This window comes from Pseudorasbora parva, chromosome 15 (genome assembly GCF_024679245.1).
Source record: "Pseudorasbora parva isolate DD20220531a chromosome 15, ASM2467924v1, whole genome shotgun sequence".
Taxonomy (NCBI): Eukaryota; Metazoa; Chordata; class Actinopteri; order Cypriniformes; family Gobionidae; genus Pseudorasbora; species Pseudorasbora parva.
In genome coordinates, this window is record NC_090186.1 from 20,295,416 (window position 1) to 20,313,899 (window position 18,484).

The 18,484-nt window shown below is 36.2% G+C and overlaps 2 protein-coding genes across 3 annotated transcripts in view; one reads left to right on the forward strand and one right to left on the reverse strand.

Annotated features, from left to right (window-relative positions):
- The window catches only part of zdhhc14 (zinc finger DHHC-type palmitoyltransferase 14), a 51,276-nt gene extending 47,184 nt beyond the window's left edge, over positions 1-4,092 (reverse strand). Inside the window, exon 1 of one of the 2 annotated variants that reach the window (XM_067417333.1) lies at positions 3,085-4,092. In XM_067417333.1, the coding sequence (XP_067273434.1) occupies positions 3,085-3,338 (254 nt within the window). In that variant the 5' untranslated portion in view covers positions 3,339-4,092. The remainder of the gene's footprint in view (positions 1-3,084) is intronic. The other variant, XM_067417332.1, reaches the window with a different exon arrangement.
- A 775-nt stretch (positions 4,093-4,867) lies between these two features.
- On the forward strand, positions 4,868-18,204 carry tmem242 (transmembrane protein 242). Its single transcript, XM_067417335.1, has 4 exons — positions 4,868-4,979; positions 6,519-6,619; positions 17,344-17,481; positions 17,575-18,204. Exons 1-4 carry the CDS (start codon positions 4,904-4,906, stop codon positions 17,686-17,688), a joined length of 429 nt encoding a protein of 142 aa, XP_067273436.1. The 5' UTR covers positions 4,868-4,903; the 3' UTR covers positions 17,689-18,204.
- The last annotated feature ends 280 nt before the right edge of the window (positions 18,205-18,484 follow it).

An 18,484-nucleotide genomic window follows, 5' to 3' on the forward strand; every position in this document is an offset into this window, starting at 1 on the left:
ATTTAGGTTATTTTCAGGCCCTTAACATTAAAATATCATACATTTTTCCCTAAAAAAAAAAAAAAAAAAAAAGTGAGTCACTTACACACATATTTCCCCTTGTTTTACTCTGTTCCTATACTATTTTTAGTTATTTTGAGTCTTGTGTAACAATATTTCAATTGTCTAGTTTAAAATAAGACCAGATTTATGAATATTATAGACCATAGGGTTTAAGAGCTGCAGATCTTTTTATTTGGGTATGTCGTTTTCAGAAAATTCTCAAAAATAGGGGTGCAGATTAAGAGGTTTAAACAGGCTAAATTACTAAATTATCTGCCAATGGGGTAAGAAAAATAATAATAAAAATAATAATAATAATAATAATAATAATAATAATAATTATTATTATTATTATTATTATTATTATTATTATTATTATTATTATTATTATTATTGAGATTATTTTTCTTAATAGACCATTGGCAGAAAATGTTGATTGTTTCAAGCAAAAACTCACTTCATTTAGATTTTTTGTAATGTCTTTAGTGTCACCTTTGATCAATCGAATGCATACTTAACTTAATAAAAATATACATTTTCTTTCAAAACACTTTTGAACTGTAGTGTTTGTGTTTACATATGGCTAGTTTTCGCTTACTAGCCATGCAAAGTTATACAAGTTATACAATAACTATATAGCTACAATAACTATACAATGTATAATATTTTCAACTCTTACTATAAAGAAAGTACAGTTTACACGGAACAAACTATGACCACAAAAGTATCGCTGGTAGCCTTATCTGACTTATGTACACTTATCTGAAAAAAAAAAAAAAAAATTAAAATCTAGCATACATTTTTGTACTAAAGAATTAAGCAATGCTACACATTTCTCTTTTTGAAGACTCTGGAATGTCTTGCCCACAAAGTTACTTCCTGTGGTAAGATTTTTTTACAGGCACCGTCAATAGACTGCAAGTGGTTTTAAACTTTGAATGTTGCTTTAATTTTAGTGACTCTTACTTCTTGCACTAAACTGATCCATCCTGTCCGTTGTAAACATGTCAGGTTGAATACTATTTCCTGTTTTTATTCCTGCCCATGATACACAAGCTGAATGCAGTCACAACTTCACCATTTATTAACTGCTTAAAAAGATTTACGAGTAAACAGCTTGCTTTGAACTGCGCAACAGATCAAGGCAACAGCCTTTCACCAATGCAGCTTGTGTGTTTTCATCTGTATTTTCAGCTAACTGGGTTAAATAGCTCACAAAATCTCTGTATTGACTTTATAATCGTTTCAAAAAGCATGAAAGGACTAACCCTAAAGCAAAAAAAATACAACTGTGGGCTGGGCCGTCCTGTTGTTTCCTAGGAGACACAGGCTGTTCCAAAAGCACACGAAGATCGGGAAAGGCAAACCGTTGCCATGGAAACAGGACCGCACCACGTCTATGTTTTGGAAGTTGTGGTATGGAATGTATGGGGCTTGGAGTGATGGGGGATGGGACACTGGAAAATATCTGTTCCACCACACATCCTTTATCCACAGCAGCCGTCTCAGGATCACACTGAGAGGGTCTTTAACAACCGTCAATGTGTTCCAGGCAAACATGTTTCAAGTATGCGGAGCACTGCATTTTTGTACCAACTGATAACAGGTTTTATCTGCAAACTTCTCAAAAGACTAGAGGATAAGGCTCTTGTCGAAAGATCTTTGGAAATGTCAGGAATCCAAATGTCATACGTCAATAGTTTTGACTCAAGGTTGGTTAAACTTCACACAAGGAGTTCCTTACAGCCTGCAGTGTGTTGGAGGTTACGTGGAGTGAAGTAATTCTATTACACCATATTTATCACTTGTAAATGTCCTTCAGTGTCAGTGAGTCTAGCTTGAGTAGTACTGCCGTTCAGGATCAAAAACTACATACAATTCAGCTTAAAGGCCAGGTATAACTTAAGCCCAGAACTCTGCAACTCTTCATCAAGAGCAATGGAGAATAACACAACAGGATGGTCCTATAGGCCAACTCAAGTACTTCAATGATTGTGGGACTGAAGTCTTCACATTTTGAAAGCACAACCTATTTATGGACTTAAATCAACAGTACATTCCCATCATACTCAAGTACAAAACAGTACTGTATCGTTTGGTACTGAATGCACAGAGGTCCTTCAAAGAATACTATAACATTCATCACTCTCTTAAAAATAAAGATTCCAAAAAGGTTGCTTAAAGGGATAGCTCAGCCAAAAATGTTAATAGTGTCAATTACTCACTCTCATGCCATTTCAAACCCACAAGACTTTATAATACATGATGAACAAAGTGAATTTAAGCATTTATTCATACGTAAACATTCATCAGTACTAATCAGTTGTGGTAAACGGAAGATCAAGCATGTTCACTTGACGAGAACCAATGTTGGTTCATTCTTGTGTTACGCCGCATGTTTAAGCTTCCTCAAGAACCGATGGGGTTCAATCTTGAGTTACACTGCATGTTTGAGCTTTCTCAAGAACCAATGAGGTTCATGCTCACGTGTTAACGCAGCACGTTTGAGCTTCCAAAAGAACCAATGAGGTTCATTCTTGTGTGCTACGCAGGTTTGGTTGAGCTTCAGTTTATGTTCACTTATCGATGTTTAAATGTGAATAAAAAAGTTAATCATATTAAGCAATCAAATCTGACAATTTGGACTAAACCACTTGATTCATTAGCTTTATGATCGCTCAACTTTTTAAAGCATCAAAGTGGTAGATGTGACTGTCAACAAAGGGACAGAAATATTTTAGATTTCATCAAAAAGATCTTCATTTGTGTTCCAAAAATGAACGAAAGTCTTACAGGTTTGGAAAAACATGAGGCTGAGAAATTAATGAAAAAATAAAAATTCCAAAAGGGCCATTAAAGAACCATTTTGTGATTCCCAAAATTCATTTTATGTTGGAAAAGTTCCCTGAAAGTTTAAGATTTCTTATGGAATTATAGATACCAAATACTTTTATTTTAAGAGTATGTGGCCTACAAACATTTTGGTAGTGTCTGGGGTAAAGAGAAGATAAGGTTTCCAGAGGGTCAAAGTACGGTACTTACTCAAAGGCAAAGAAGAGGCCACTTGTCACCAAAATGAGAACCATGGTAAGGTAGAAGACCCCAGTCTGTTTGGCCATCATGATCCGCCCATTGCAGTAAAACTTGTTTCGGCCAGGGAAAAGCTGCCATTTCCTTTTGATCTTCCTCTTTTTGGTGTGAGGGGTGTCCATGGGTGAGGAGTTGTGTGTACAGATCTGATTGTATTGGCACTCCCGGATGGGTTCCTCTACCCCAAGATGCATGTTGCCTGTCATTTACCCACCAGCTATAAAACAAAACTTTAAAGCAACACTGGAAATATCAGTACTTCAAATGTCCTCAAGGAACCAACGAGACAGCTGGGTCTTCAAGAAACATCTCAGATCTGATAGAGAAAGCATTAGCCTACACAACCCAGTCAAAAAGCGTAGGACTGTAAACAAGAAACCATTTTCTCAGCTCCATGTTTTTTGAAATCAATGATTTACTTCCATTATATTAATGCTAATATTTACGTCCGAAACAACGGGCATGAAATAAGATCCGAGTGGTTGGTTTACATGTTTGTTTGGATAACTCCTTCATTGCAGATGTCTATCCTCAACACAACAGGATGCGCTCCAGGACACAGAGGCATGTGGACATCATGCCCAGAAATGTAGCGTTGTCTGTTCACGTCTCAAAGATTGTAACTCCTTTGATGCGGTTCAGAAGCGCTAAATCCACGCAGAAGATTTGGGATATAACGTTAAATATGTCCTTCCGATGTCCTCGTAATCCCGTTCGCGAAAGGGTCTTTATTGCATGATCGCAATCTAAAATTCTAGTTCTGACGCGGCACGTAGGACATTACAAACAGCAAACGAACAGAGGTGGGCGTTTAATCATCTAGACAACGATGAAGGAGAGAAAGAGAGAGGCAGAAGAAGGATGTGGATGGAGTAGATCACCGCGTGAACTGCATGAGCTCACGGCACACGATGACCCTATAAACAGCGGCGTCGACTCAAATCATAATGAGCTGTCTATGTAGGCAGCATATTTGGGGTGCGCTCAGAACAAAGTGAGCAGCCTACAGTATTTGGGGGTATGTCTCAAAACCTCGTGATCTAAGCAGCATTTTCTTAAAATCCAGTTAGCAATCTATACAGATATTTTTGAGAATGTCAGAATTTCCAACTACACCATCAGCTTTTCTTTTCTTCCCCCCCCCCCCCCCCCCCGTTATTTTTTTCCCCTTTTCTTTTTTTTTTCCATACAGGTTCCAAATTCAGCTTAATTCAGCTTGTAGTATCAAAAAATATATATATATATATATATATATATATATATATATATATATATATATATATATATATATATATATATATATATATATAATTTTTTTTTTTTTTTTTTTTTGAACAAGACCAGCTCATCCATATGCTGTCTAGGTAGGCAGCTCGCTCAGTTTCTAAACACAGCCGAATTGATCGTCAGAATCTCAGTCCTCCTCTCATTTACACATATCTAATTCCATAACATTACGCTTTTGCATTATTTTTTAAGAGGTTTGTATTATAATAGGAAAAAAACACAATATATACAAAACTGCATTTACATCAGCACACAAAAGCTAATCACTCATAAACTTCTGCAGCATTATTGTCACTCTGCCATTAACATGGATTTTATTCTTGCCTCAATTATATACACACGTTAAACGTCGGGATATAATATAATTACATTTTTGTCCAATAAAATGCTGTAAATCAAATCCACTATTTAACGTTAGTGTAATATGAAAGGTTCCGCCTCACGTGTTTCCACCGGACTTGTGTGTAAGTCGGACCCGTTCAAGATGTCAGTGGAGCAGGCGAGCGCGAGTGGGACAGTCAATGACACTGTCGAAGACGACAAATCACACTTAATTAAAGGTTAGATGTATTTTGATAGCATACGCTGTCATTGTTATGAACAGGCTCAAACTTTATTAATTTTACGTTGACATCACTCATGAAGCAACAAAATGGTTAACTGGTCTTAGTCTGATTAGTCACATAATGTTAAATCAGGAACTTATATATAAATATTTATTATTTTATGATGCATTACGACTGTATGGTATTCGCTACATTCTACATTTCTTGCAATTTTGATCCCCATGTAACGTTAGTGATGTACGTTTCGTGAACAAATCTTTCTTTGAGTCGAATCTTTTCAGTGAACTGGTTAACGAGCCACTAACGTTCTGGTTCTAACACGGTTCGTTCACGAATCGAACTGAATCGGTCCGAGCGATTCCCGAGTCAACACTTCATTCAACCGGGTCATGGAACTTAGGACCATCTGTTTCACATATGCATGTATATTTAAGAAATATTTGCATGTATATAGATTTATGATTATATATATATATATATATATATATATATATATATATATATATATATATATATATATAGAATGTACATTATATACATGCTATATATATATATATATATATATATATATATATATATATATATATATATATATATATATAATGTACATTATATACATGCATGTGTGCGTATTTATATATACATATACACACAGTAGCCTACACTACACACACACATATTATGGAAACACAAACGTTTATTTTTGGGTGTGATTAATCACGATTATTGATTGTCCAGCACTAATTATAATATTTTAATAAATTTAATTTCAGCTTTCCCCCCACACTTCACTTTTCTTCACTTTTCTTCACCTTCACTTTTTGCTCAAAAAAAAAAAGTTCAGTTAAGTTTTGACTATGTTATTATTATTATTATTATTATTATTATTATTACTAAATACATTGAACACCCAGTTTTTTCCTCGTTCATTTTCTCCATAGGTATTTTAAAAACTTTTCATGAGGGTTATTATGAGTTTAAAAATAGGTTTATTGCAAAATCTTCAGATATTTACAAATAAGCAGTTTGACAGTGTAGGGGGACACCAATGGATTATGTCATTCTCAAAGCTTCATGGGATTGGGCATCCGTCGCTCTTTTGCAGCATTCTTTGTGTATCTCTCGTCAGTATTATGGTTGTATGTAGTTTATTATTTAGCAATTAAATATGGTTTTCTTAAAATGAATAATACATCAGAAGCATATACAATCGTTTAACTTCAAAACTCTTTATACAGTACGCTATCAGTAAAAAATCAGTTTCTCTCTGGAAGCAGTTATGCGCTATGCATTTGTTATGTTGTCTGTAAGAAATTAATGTACTGTCACTCTTAGTTCACACTCCCTGCCAACAAACCCAAATTTTGCTGCAGTGTCTGTTAGTTAGTGATGCCTTAAAGTATTTTATTAAACACTGTATTACATCATGATCCCTTCTATTTTAAATCCAATGGCTTATTATATTATTCTCACATTGTCGGAAGCATGTACATATATTAATCTCAGTGTGTTGCGTCTGTCTCTGGTATTCAGGGGGTGCTTTCCTGGCTACTGTAGGCACAGTGGGCATGATCGCAGGCTTCGGCTCCACCCTTGCCATGGCTAAGAAAAAGAGTCCAGAATGGTTCAATAAGGTAAGTTTTTGCATTACACAGTAGGAGCTGGAGAACTTCCTTCAGTTTTCCACCAGAATGCCTTATGAAAGTGGAAAAATATATTTTTATGTATATAATACGTTTTTCTGTCATACAATAACATCTGAATATTATTGTACAGTAATGTTTGACTCAACAGTGTTCCAAAAAGAGTGTAAATTAAAAAAAAACGAGCCTGTTATAATTAAGTGTATATTTCTTTTCATCATTTAATTATCACGGTTTTATTATTATTATCAGCAATAATTTAATTCAACCGTGTTAAAAAAGTGTACATTATTATTATTATTATTATCATTATTAACAACAACTATAATATTGAACTCAACCATGTTCCAAACAATGTCTAAATGAAAATTGACCCTGTCATAAAAAATAATATTATTTTTATTATTATCACTACTATATTGTCAGCAGCAATAATATTTAACTTGACAATGTAACAAAAAAATGTAAATGTTACTTTTCATAAAAAAATGGAACCTTGTCAAGTCGAATATTATTGCTGCTGATAAAATAGTAATAATAATGTATTATTATTATTATTATTATTATTATACAATCATATTTATTTGTATTTTTCCCTCTGTCATACTTAAAGAGCATATTGCAGGTTAGAGACTCCAGTGAGTCAGTGTATAGAAAAATAATGTAGGACCTAGAATTTCTTTAAAATATACTTGTAAATACGAGTCGTTTTTGTGAGAAAATTTTACTTCCGCATCTAAAAATGCGCAAAACGGAAGTGACATAACGAGAGGGAGTGCAGTGATTTTCAACCATAGGAAAACAATGGATCGCAATGGCAGTTCGGACGCTGAGGAAATTATAAATGTTTATTAATACTCATATGGCAGACCACAGCCATGCAATTATGACACACAATAAGGGGCAGGCCAGGATTAGACAGAACAACGATCAGAGGAGAGGATTTGAGTTGTTGTGTGAGGAGAAACAGTGGAAAACAGACCAGGTGAGAGAGTTGGCTCATAACATATAAGCTAACACTGTGCTCAGATTACAATACTTTCAGGATAATTATCATCTATCAGGCAATCGCAAAGCTGCTATTGGTCATCTAGGAGTATTGATACCAATAACAGAAACTAATAATAAGTCACACTCGCCGTCCACATTAGATGTAAAGCCGGGCGCGCGGCGTAACGTTGCGGTGCTGTTTTTGCTGACATATGAGCTCGCAGATGTTTTTCCCTCGCGTGGACATTGTGGATGCTCGTATGGTCGTGGCTCGCAGCATGTGAGGAAAAACAGGACGAGCCGAGCACGTTTCTAGCACATCCCTCTCTCACGATATTTTTTAAACATACAAAATAAAAAAAATCGGGAGTCGGCTTGATTTTCAACAGCATGGCTGTCCCCTATTGCCAAATCATGCACAATGTCACAGGCTAACTTAGATCTATGAGTATTATTATGCTATAGCTCAGTTGCTGAAACCATTACAGTGCCTTTTTACACACACACACACACACACACACACACACACACACACACACACCATGACACACAAACATACATACGCACGTGCGCCCTCACTCCCTCTCTGGTTGTTTCTGTTGAAAAGGCTGCTGTTCTATGCTTTTCAACAAATCATTTGCACACAAGTAATGTTTTCTATCTAAAGCTAGCAGCAACATTGAGTCTCTGGTTTGAGTCTCCAGTCTCTGTTTAACGCGAACGCTCGTGTGTGTGTGTGTGTGTGTGTGTGTGATCGCCCGCATCGCCTCAGTTACAGTGCTCAGTTCACGCGGTTTCTCTGAGCTGATCGTCTGACGGATCCGCGACCGGCCGTTAGGGATGGGCGATACCACTTATTTTGTTTTCGATACGATTCCGATACTTTTAAGGCCAGTATCACCGATATCGATACCAATACGATACTTTTAAACTTATTTTTTTAAATTATTAAATATATTAAATTATTTAAATGACTAAGAGTAAAAATACCCACTTAACATATTTGAAAGGTATTTTAACATTCAATATGTCTTAATTGCAACTTATTAGATCCTAATTTTTTAACACATGGATAAAATGTTTAGTAGTAGTGAAATTAACCATGGAAATTTACAAATACTAGCCTATTTGAACTACTAAAAAAACATGGTTCAGTTTCACAAGGGACTGCCAGTGACTGAACATTGCAACCATAAAATGCAACCTTTTTATTCTGAAAGTGATTTATATTAGCATTAGTTACAGCATAGAACATGATCAATTTCAACTTTTAACATTACATTTAAAGAGTGTGATTGCACTATGTAGGCTAAAATTTCTATTTGTTTATTGTGAAATAACTCAAACTATTATGTTTTTCTGTCTTTTGATGAGCATTATACTGGGCTGTGTGTTAAAAGCATCTATGGTTTCTTATGATAGTTTTGGGAAACGCAGTTCTGTTTGAATATTGTCATCAGTGAACGAACGGTCTCTCTGTGATCGATTGGTTCTGCCTTGTAGCGTTTGCATGCATTCAGATCATGGTTCAGATGAGCAGGAAAATGGTCCTATACTACACAATTAACATAGTTAATTTGTATTGTATGCATTTAAATAATCTTTTTAAATAAGCAAAATTACTGGTAAAAAAAAAACACCTTAGTATCGATATTTTTATTTGAGTATCGATACTTTCGATACTCACACCAGTATCGATATATCGATACTTTATATCGATACGCCCATCCCTACCGGCCGTCACACTCCGCCGCGGCCGAGCCACAGACAGTATAACGTGTTATTGTGATCCTTTATTCACTCATTCTGTGTTATGGGTTTATTTTGTGCCGATTCACCGTCGATAGTGTGGGGATGTATGACGTTTTGAGTATGTATTTGAGTGAACGATGTATATACGCTTGAATAAAATCTACATTATCAGCACATAATTCCTGACTTTTTTTTAAAAGTGTGAGACTATGCATGTGTGTTTATGTAGCCTACATACTTTGTATTAATCAATGTTGAAATTGATTAATGTAAAAACAATAGCCAAGAAGCATTGCGTGTGAATATTTAATCATTTATATTATCCGGCTTTAACTACATGAGTATTGCAATGTTAAACTTCATCATATCGCTGATAATCCGCGGTGTAAAGTGAACACACACACACACACCACCGCGTGTGTCAAAGCAGATGCAGAAGTGAAGTACTGTCTCTTCACCTGCACAAAACGCCACAATGCAGCTTTTCTAACTTTTTTTTTTAGGAAACCTGTGGACTCAATGTCCTGACAGGCTGGACACTATCATTTTCCATGACAATGATAAATTTAAATAGAAAAACTACCGAAAATACACTGATTACTACAGAATACCAACCTATTCTGCACTGAGCCAATGCAGAGCTTGGCAGACGACTCCCTCTCGTGACGTAATATGACGCGATGTTGAAAAAAACTGCGGTTTTACAAACAGCCAACGAAACGGCCACTTTATCTGCTAAATTTGTGCTCTTATGTCTTTTAAAAACATTTTAAATCCTGCATTACCTTTTCATATGGCATTTTCATACAAGGTTATATGTTTATCTCAAAAAAAATTTAACCTGCAATATGCTCTTTAAAGGTCCACTGAAGTGCCTTCAAACGCGCCGCATTATTCAATGTGTTGACTTCATTTCCCCTGAAACGGCACCAGCTGTTCGCAGCTCCTCCCCTTTTTTGAAACAGCCAATAGTGTTTCGTTAATATACAGTTAGACTAGAGCGGACCTTTCTGTTTGGTAAAGCCAGTTTCCTCTAACACTGTTTACCATCATAATCTCCTCCATATCGCTTTGAAATGCAGCATTCTGTGCAGAATTCAAATGGGTCGATATGTTTGTTGTCAGCGCGGACTCGCGCATATATGATCCGCGCTGCGCTCTCGTGTCTGTAGTCTAAATTTAGACCAGAGCCGTTGGTGTGTGTGCGCTGAGGCGGTGCGTGAAACTAAAGTGAAAACAGACTTTATTCGCCTCAAATGAAAGCATATTTACACTGAATCGTTTCCTATCTCATATATAGTGTGCTATGTGCCTTTCACCATGTAGAAATTAGTAAATGTGTGTTAACAACTGACCGATTTCAGCCACAGCTTCAGCAGTGTAGGGGGCGGGCTTTAGATTCTAGAGAGAATTTTGATTGGACAGAACATTTGACGAGAAGGGGAAATCTGCGGTGATGTCACCAAAATCTGAGATTCGTTTTAACGGAAATGGGAGACTGTAAATTTGGAATGTTCTTATCTCCTAAATGCAAATTTTGTCATAGTTTTGGAACATACCAGCTTATTCATAACTTTAAAGCTAACACAGTCATACTAAAAGCTAAAAAACTTACATTTTGTTTTCATTGGACCTTTAAGTGGAATAAAATATTTTATTTATTTATTAGTATCATTATCAACTGCAATATTCTATTTGACACTGTTACAAAAAACTAAATGAAAAGTGACGTATTAATAAAAAAAAAATATTATTACTATCAACAATAATAAACCTGACAGTGTTAAAAAAATTAAAGTGATCCTATCATAATAATAAAAAAAATATATAGAAATGATAATAATTTTATATATATAAATGATCATTTCTATCAACAGTAATATTAAACTTGACAGCGTTACAAAAATATTGAGCCTGTCTCAATAAGTGGACCAACAATTCACATTAAAGGTGGGGTAAGTGTTATTTCAAAACCGTTTTAGAAAAAGGACTCGGGCCGAGTGGAATAACAAACTTGTAGCCAATCAGCAGGTAAGGGGCGTGTCTAATATTGATGGTGAGAAGAGCGCTCGCTCTCGCTCTGTGCACGTCATTATTCAAAACACACGAGTCACACATGACGGACATTAGCCGACAACTAGCCTAATATATGCTGCTTGACTATGCTCGTGAGTCATGTTCACTTGTTAGTCCATTTGCGATCGTATTGTGGCTCACTTCAGCGATGATAAAGACCCGTTCATTTCCACACCGCATGGAGCATCTAAATCTCCTCACTATGTGCTTCAAGCATTCGCTCACACAATGTCTCCGACAAGTAAGATACTATACTCCTAATATATGTTTGCTCGTGCTATAGAGTTGTTCATGAGATTGTGAGATTATGAGATTGTGACAACGTGAGTTTGTGATTTTGTAATTGCTATGACTCTAATCTTGTCATAATTGTAATATGTCGTTAGCTGGACTGTGTGCTTGTGTACTATCGAGTTGTTCATGAGAACGGTTTGTGTGTGTTTTTTGATCGCTATAACTCTAATCTTGTCATAATTGTAATATGTTTGTTAGTTGGACTGTCTTGCTCGTGTACTATCGAGTTGTTCATGAGAACGGTTTGTGTTTTTGTGATAGAAGGGATGACTTTTTCATTGAATATTCGACCTGGATTACACAGAGATTCTGTCATAGCCGTTGATGCCTCTGGGTTCCGTATGTGTGGGGCGGCGCTATCAAAATAGGGGCGAGACCCTTTTGGGGGTAGGGGCATGTTTGTTTTGGTGATTTGAAATATCAACAATGGTTACCAGATAGCACTTACCCCACCTTTAAAGTGCAAATACAATGTGAATGCAAAGAAAACTGAGAATTTAGTTCAAGGTGTTTATCATATCAATTCAAATGAAAATATTGATATCTTTTTTTAAATAACTTTTTTTTTTTTTAAATTCACAGAATGGGTCAAAATAATCACAATAGAAATTTTTGTCAGATTCTTGAGTCCCATTGTGTATTGTGTTATATTCATAGGCCTGATATATATTTAGAAAATTTGACCCTCTGATATTTTGATAGTGCTCCTCTGTTTCCAGTGAAACCGTTGTTGTTCTTTGAAAGCTGTTTTCTGCTCTGGTTATTCCTCTAATCAGCAGAGCATGCCAAGCTCACATTGGTTAACTTAACAGAATTAGACATTGCGTAAATGCTGACATCGATTCAGTTTTATGACTTGTTTTGAACACATCCAGAAATGAACAGACTCTTTTTTTGTCTGCTTTTTGCAGTCCTATTTTTAGGCCGTTATCCCACATCAGTGAACACGTGTCTAACCAAAAATGCTTTTTTAAGTGGCTAAATCCAATTTAACGTCAGTGACGAGACAAATCATATGTCTTGCCTGGTTTTGTTAATGACAAATCACTGGATCTGTTATATCCTGCTATACAGCTCTGGTTCCAGGGCAGTGTCAACACATTTGTTCTGTGAACTTGGATGAAATCATAAAGGGTTAGTTTACCGAAAAATGAAATTTGTGTTATTAATGACTCACCCTAATGTCGTTCCACACCCGTAAGACCTCTGTTCATCTTCAGAGCACAGTTTAAGATATTTTATATTTAGTCCGAGAGCATATCCAAGTGTATGCACACTATACTGTCCATGTCCAGAAAGGTAATACAAATATCATCACAGTAGTCCATATGTGACATCAGTTGGTTAATTAGAATCTCTTGAAGCATCGAAAAATACATTTTGGTCTAAAAATAATGCATTTAAAATATGCAAATTGTTAAGGATAAAAGTGTTATTACTTAACTTTTTTTTAAATAGACTGACAGTTTTTACCAGGCAGACAATATAATGGGTGAAAAATTCCCCATTTAGTTATCGCTTAACTTTCCCCAAAGTTATCGCTGGGAAAAATTAAGAGACCACTGCAAAGTTAGCAGTTTCTCTAAAGATTTATTATTTATATGTATTTATATTTGACAGATCTAGTCAAGTGATTGGTACAAATTAGATTTCTTTGCATTATTCGATGTCTGAACTTTTAATTTCAACTGTTGTCATTTTAAATGACAAGTATTTTTTTGTTTTTGTTTAAATGACAAGCTTTAAATGACAGTATTTTTTTTATTTTAAATTAGGAAGAAATGTTGTCAGTACTTTGTAGAATACATCAAACATTTTCTGTTTACTCAGACAGATACATATAAATAATTAATCAGCAAGAACTAATTTTTAAAGGGATAGTTCACCCCAAAATGAAAATTGCCTCATGATTTATGCACCCTCAAGTCATCCTAGGTGTATATCATGGGTCTCAAACTCGTGGCCCGCGGGCAAATCCTTTTCAATCAATTACAGCCTGAAGTCTGGAATGCATAGACATCACCAGACACTGGGTTTTATCCCTGGTGATGCTCTGCCAGGCCTCTACTGCAACTGTCTTCAGTTCCTCCTTGTTCTTGGGGCATTTTGCCTTCAGTCTTGTCTTCAGCAAGTGAAATGCATGCTTAATCAGGTCAGGGGATTGAATTGGCCATTGCATAACATTCCACTTCTTTCCCTTAAAGAACTCTTTGGTTGTTTTAGCATTATGCTTCGAGTCCATCTGCACTGTGAAGCGCCGTCCAGTTCTGAAGCATTTGGCTGAATAAGAGCAGATAGTATTGCCCAAAACACTTTAGAATTCATCCTGCTGCTTTTGGGCAGCTATAAATGCCCACGCCATGACACTACCACTACCATGCTTTACTGAGGAGGTGGTATGCTTTTGGATCATGAGCAGTTCCTTTCCTTCTCCATTCTCTTCTCTTCCCATCACTCTGGTACAAGTTGATCTTGGTCTCATTGGTCTATAGGATGTATAATAACGGTCTATAACTGTGAAGGCTTTTTTTAGATGTTGTTTGGCAAACTCTAATCTGGCTCTCACCAATGGTTTTGATCTTGTGGTGAACCCTGTGTTTTCACTCTGGTGAAGTCTTCCCTTGATTGTTGACTTTGACACACATACACCTACCTCCTGGGGAGTGTTCTTGGGGAGTGTTTCTTCACCAGGGAAAGAATTCTTCGGTCACTCACCACAGGTGCTTTCCATGGTCTTCCAGGTCTTTTGGTGTTGCTGAGCTCACCGGTGCGTTCTTTCTTGTTAAGGATGTTCCAAACTGTTGATTTGGCCACACCTAAAGTTTTTGTTATCTCTCTGATGGGTTTGTTTTTTCAGCCTAATGATGGCTTACTTCACTGATAGTGACAGCTCTTTGGATCTCAAATGGAGAGTTGACAGCATCAGTTTCCAGATGCAAATAGTACACTTGAAATGAACTATAAATCTTTTATCTGCTCCTTGTAAATGGGATGAGGGAATAACACATACCTGGGCAAGGAACAGCTGAGCAGACTATTGTCCCATTACTTTTGGTCCCTTAAAAAGTGGTAGGCACGTATACAAACTGCTGTAATTCCTACACCGTTCACCTGATATGGATGTCAATACCCTTAAATTAAAGCTAAAAGTCTGCAGTTAAAGGAGCTGTATGTAAGAACTGTATTTAAATTAATCACAAAATGGCCCTAAATATGTCACTAGACATTAAGAAATCATGTTCATTTCAAATACTGATAGTGTATTTGAAATTAAATTAACATGTATACTTATATCACTGTATACTTAAATCACTGACAACAGTAGTCTGGCCAGGATATTGTAATTTAAAAGTTGTTGTTGCAGCCCTCAACTGATGTTGACATGTTGTGTTCTGGCCTGAAGCTCCGCCCTCCACCCATCTACCAATCACGAAGTCAGTAGTGTTTCGGCATCCGGGTTGCCAGTTCTCCTCTAGTTACCACAGAGGCAGCTACAAACGTTCGTGCTGGATCCTGCAGCCCATGGCAACCTCGAGTCAGGGGGAGTGGGAGAGGGGATAGTGAATGCAGTACCAGTTTTGGCCACAATCTTACATACACCTCCAAGCACATCTTGTTTGTTTAATTTCAAATCCATTGTGGTGGTGTATAGAGTCAAAAAGATTAGAATTGTGTGGATGTCCCAAAATTTAATGCAATTCAAAATAATTGTAAAATAGCTATAAGGACTTGCATTACATTTTTATTTTTAAAAACTAAAATATTCAAGTGCATGTTCTCAGCTGTAAAGCACGTTCCTCGATAGCTGCAACATGCTAAGCTCCAATAACAGCTAATCTAATATGTAGAGCAGTAAAAGACTAAATTACATTAAAGTAGTTAATGTTATTAGCGGTGACTGCATCTGAGACTTCGGTACACAAAAGAGTTAGTTGTTAAAGTCAACACGATATAAAATGTAACCTTATTTCTTAAAATATGATCCTTATGTACAATCTCATGAATGCATGTTTAAAAAGTATTTTTAATATTTTGTCAAAATATAACAACTTACACTCTCTGAAACAGCTCTCCATTTTGTTTGATAAAATGGAAGCGAAAAATAGCATGGCAGCTTGTTCTTCCTCTGAAATGACTTCCGGATGTTGTTTAGAATCAATTAATGCTTCATTTCCATAATGCCTGATAGATAAAATCAAGGCGCTTTTTCCTTTTTCATTCATAATGTCTCAGGAGAAAAATGGGTTGTGAACGGTTTCACTTGTGGTAGGTGTTGCTTTTATAAGATGTGTAAGCATACAAGGGCTGCACGATATTGAAGAAAAATATATGCAATAACTTGTTAAATTCGATATGCAAAACGATAATACTTTAAAGGTGTGGAAAATAAATTAAAATTATATTTAAATAATACATTTAAAAACTGAAAATGATATATACTTGGTGAGAAGAAAGCATCCTACAACTTCTGAAAAGTGAATAGCAGTGTTTTACTGTTGCATTACATAAAACGTGTCATTTGAACATCTGTGTAAATCAGGGAGGTTATTGTTTTGGCTAGGCCTAAATTAGATTTCTATAACAAAAGTTTTTGAATAAACGTGTAAAAATAAAACACTGCTTAATATTCACTGTATACAGTAAATATATACTAGTGCTTATTAAAGCTACAAGTTATTCAGACAAGAGAGAGAGTGATTTTCTCTTTGTGTTTTGCTGTTCGATTAACATTAAGCAGGTTTATTCATAGATGTAGACACATAGATGCCTCATTAACGGGTGTTTCTATGGGCCGCTATACTCAAGCCATCTGCAATATAGGAACGGTCAAGTTAAGAGCAAGTTGACTGAGCATCTGAAACCATAATTAGACACATTTATGCATATCTACATATGAAATAGATTTTAGCTGAGTATTTTGCTAAACTAGCACAATACAACAAGATGAATATAAGCTAACATGATATTAAAAAGTTACAATAATAAAAGTTACATTAAAATGTCCATAGTAAAAACAGACCAGCACATTCTCACCTGTGAAAGAGGAGGCCATTTTTTCGGGAATTTAAATTTTCGCGGCTTCACAACCAGAATGTTGTGGAGTCATTAATTATTGTGAGCGACAACACACTGACCGTTGTAAGATGGTGGATACATAATGCAGTAGAATATGGCATCTCTGTATACTTATCAATGGGTTTATTAAGCTTCTGTCCCTTTAAGATCTGCACGTTTACTGTGTTTATGTGAATACTAACCAAGACAAGCATTTTAACATAATTTGTATGCATTTAGCCATATAAGCTACGGTAGAAAACTGAATTCGGGACCACAGAGAGGTGTTTTTTTTATACGGGAGTACTTCTCTTATTGCATTAGTATGTAACAGTCATGTGTCCAGTCTATTCTTTGCATCAACCTAAAACTTGGGACTTTGTACTCTTTTGGAGTATTAAAATCAGTTATCAGAAAGCTATTGGGATATGTACATTCGCGATATTTTGAGCAACTGTGCAGCCCTAATGCAGACGCAACAAGGTTTTTAGTACAATGCGACAAGATATCTGCAGTAAATGTCCCTCTCTTTCTCTCGATGTGCTCAGGGTGTAGTAGGAACTGCTGTGGTGCCAGAGAGCGGTGCGTCATTAGCGCTGCGGGCGTTGGGATGGGGTTCACTTTACGCCTGGTGTGGAGTTGGCCTCCTCAGCCTCACCATTTGGAAGGCCCTGGGTGTCCACAGTGTACGTACCTGCTGAAAGCATTGTGCCCATTTTCATCTATTTCCCACTATGATCTGCAATCTCTGTTTGATATATACAATTTCTCTATTGCAGCTGAAAGATTTTCGCCAGAAAATGCAATCCATTTTCCCCGCCATCCCCAAAAATGAGGAGACTCAAGAGAATTCTGCTCCATTTGACTGGAATTCCATCTTCAATTCAAAATGAGCAGTAATTGCAATGTACTATCAAGAACACACAGCCTTAACTGACTGGAAAATAATATTTATCAGATGATCAGTCCTGGTCAAGTGTGAGGCAACAGGCCAGATCAATCAGCCATTTTTGAGCCAGCAACTGGATTAAATTACAGCACTGGAGAACGCCTCTCTGAAGGCCCCAAGGACTCGGCGTAGTTGTGTTTGCCTTGACTTTTTGTTCCACACTGGATTTTACAAGATCTGAGCCAAGAGATTTGGCAGTATTATATTTGTACAATATGCATTATCTTAATTATGTTATTTAGTTCATACCTGCCAGGTCAATTATTTGCTAAAAACAGTGACCTTGTCTTTTTTTTTTTTGGTAACCATACTTTTGGAACAATTGTGTGGTTCTTGCAAATAACATTACTGCCCTTTGGCTGGAAGCGTTTATACATTAAACGTATCAAACTAAAGCAGCTATTGTGTTAAATTGGCGACATGTGATTGCAAGGTCTAATAAAAGCATCTCTTAATAGTCGTTGAAAGATGTTTTCAATCCTGAAAAGAAGTTTCCTAGAAAAGAGAGACAAAGGACAAAAACATGTGCCCTGCAGCGACTAAAGAAAATATACAGAACAGCCCTTCCTTAGAGTACACCAATGTAAGAGTGTCTGTCCTTTTTGTTTTTTTACCCTGCACATTTAGGGCACAGTTCTGGTTAAACTGTGGACGTGATGGATCCAGACAGCATAGAGCACTTGGTAGACCAGCCAAAAATGTACCCATCGACCTTAACTGCCTGTGTATAGTTTTTTTGA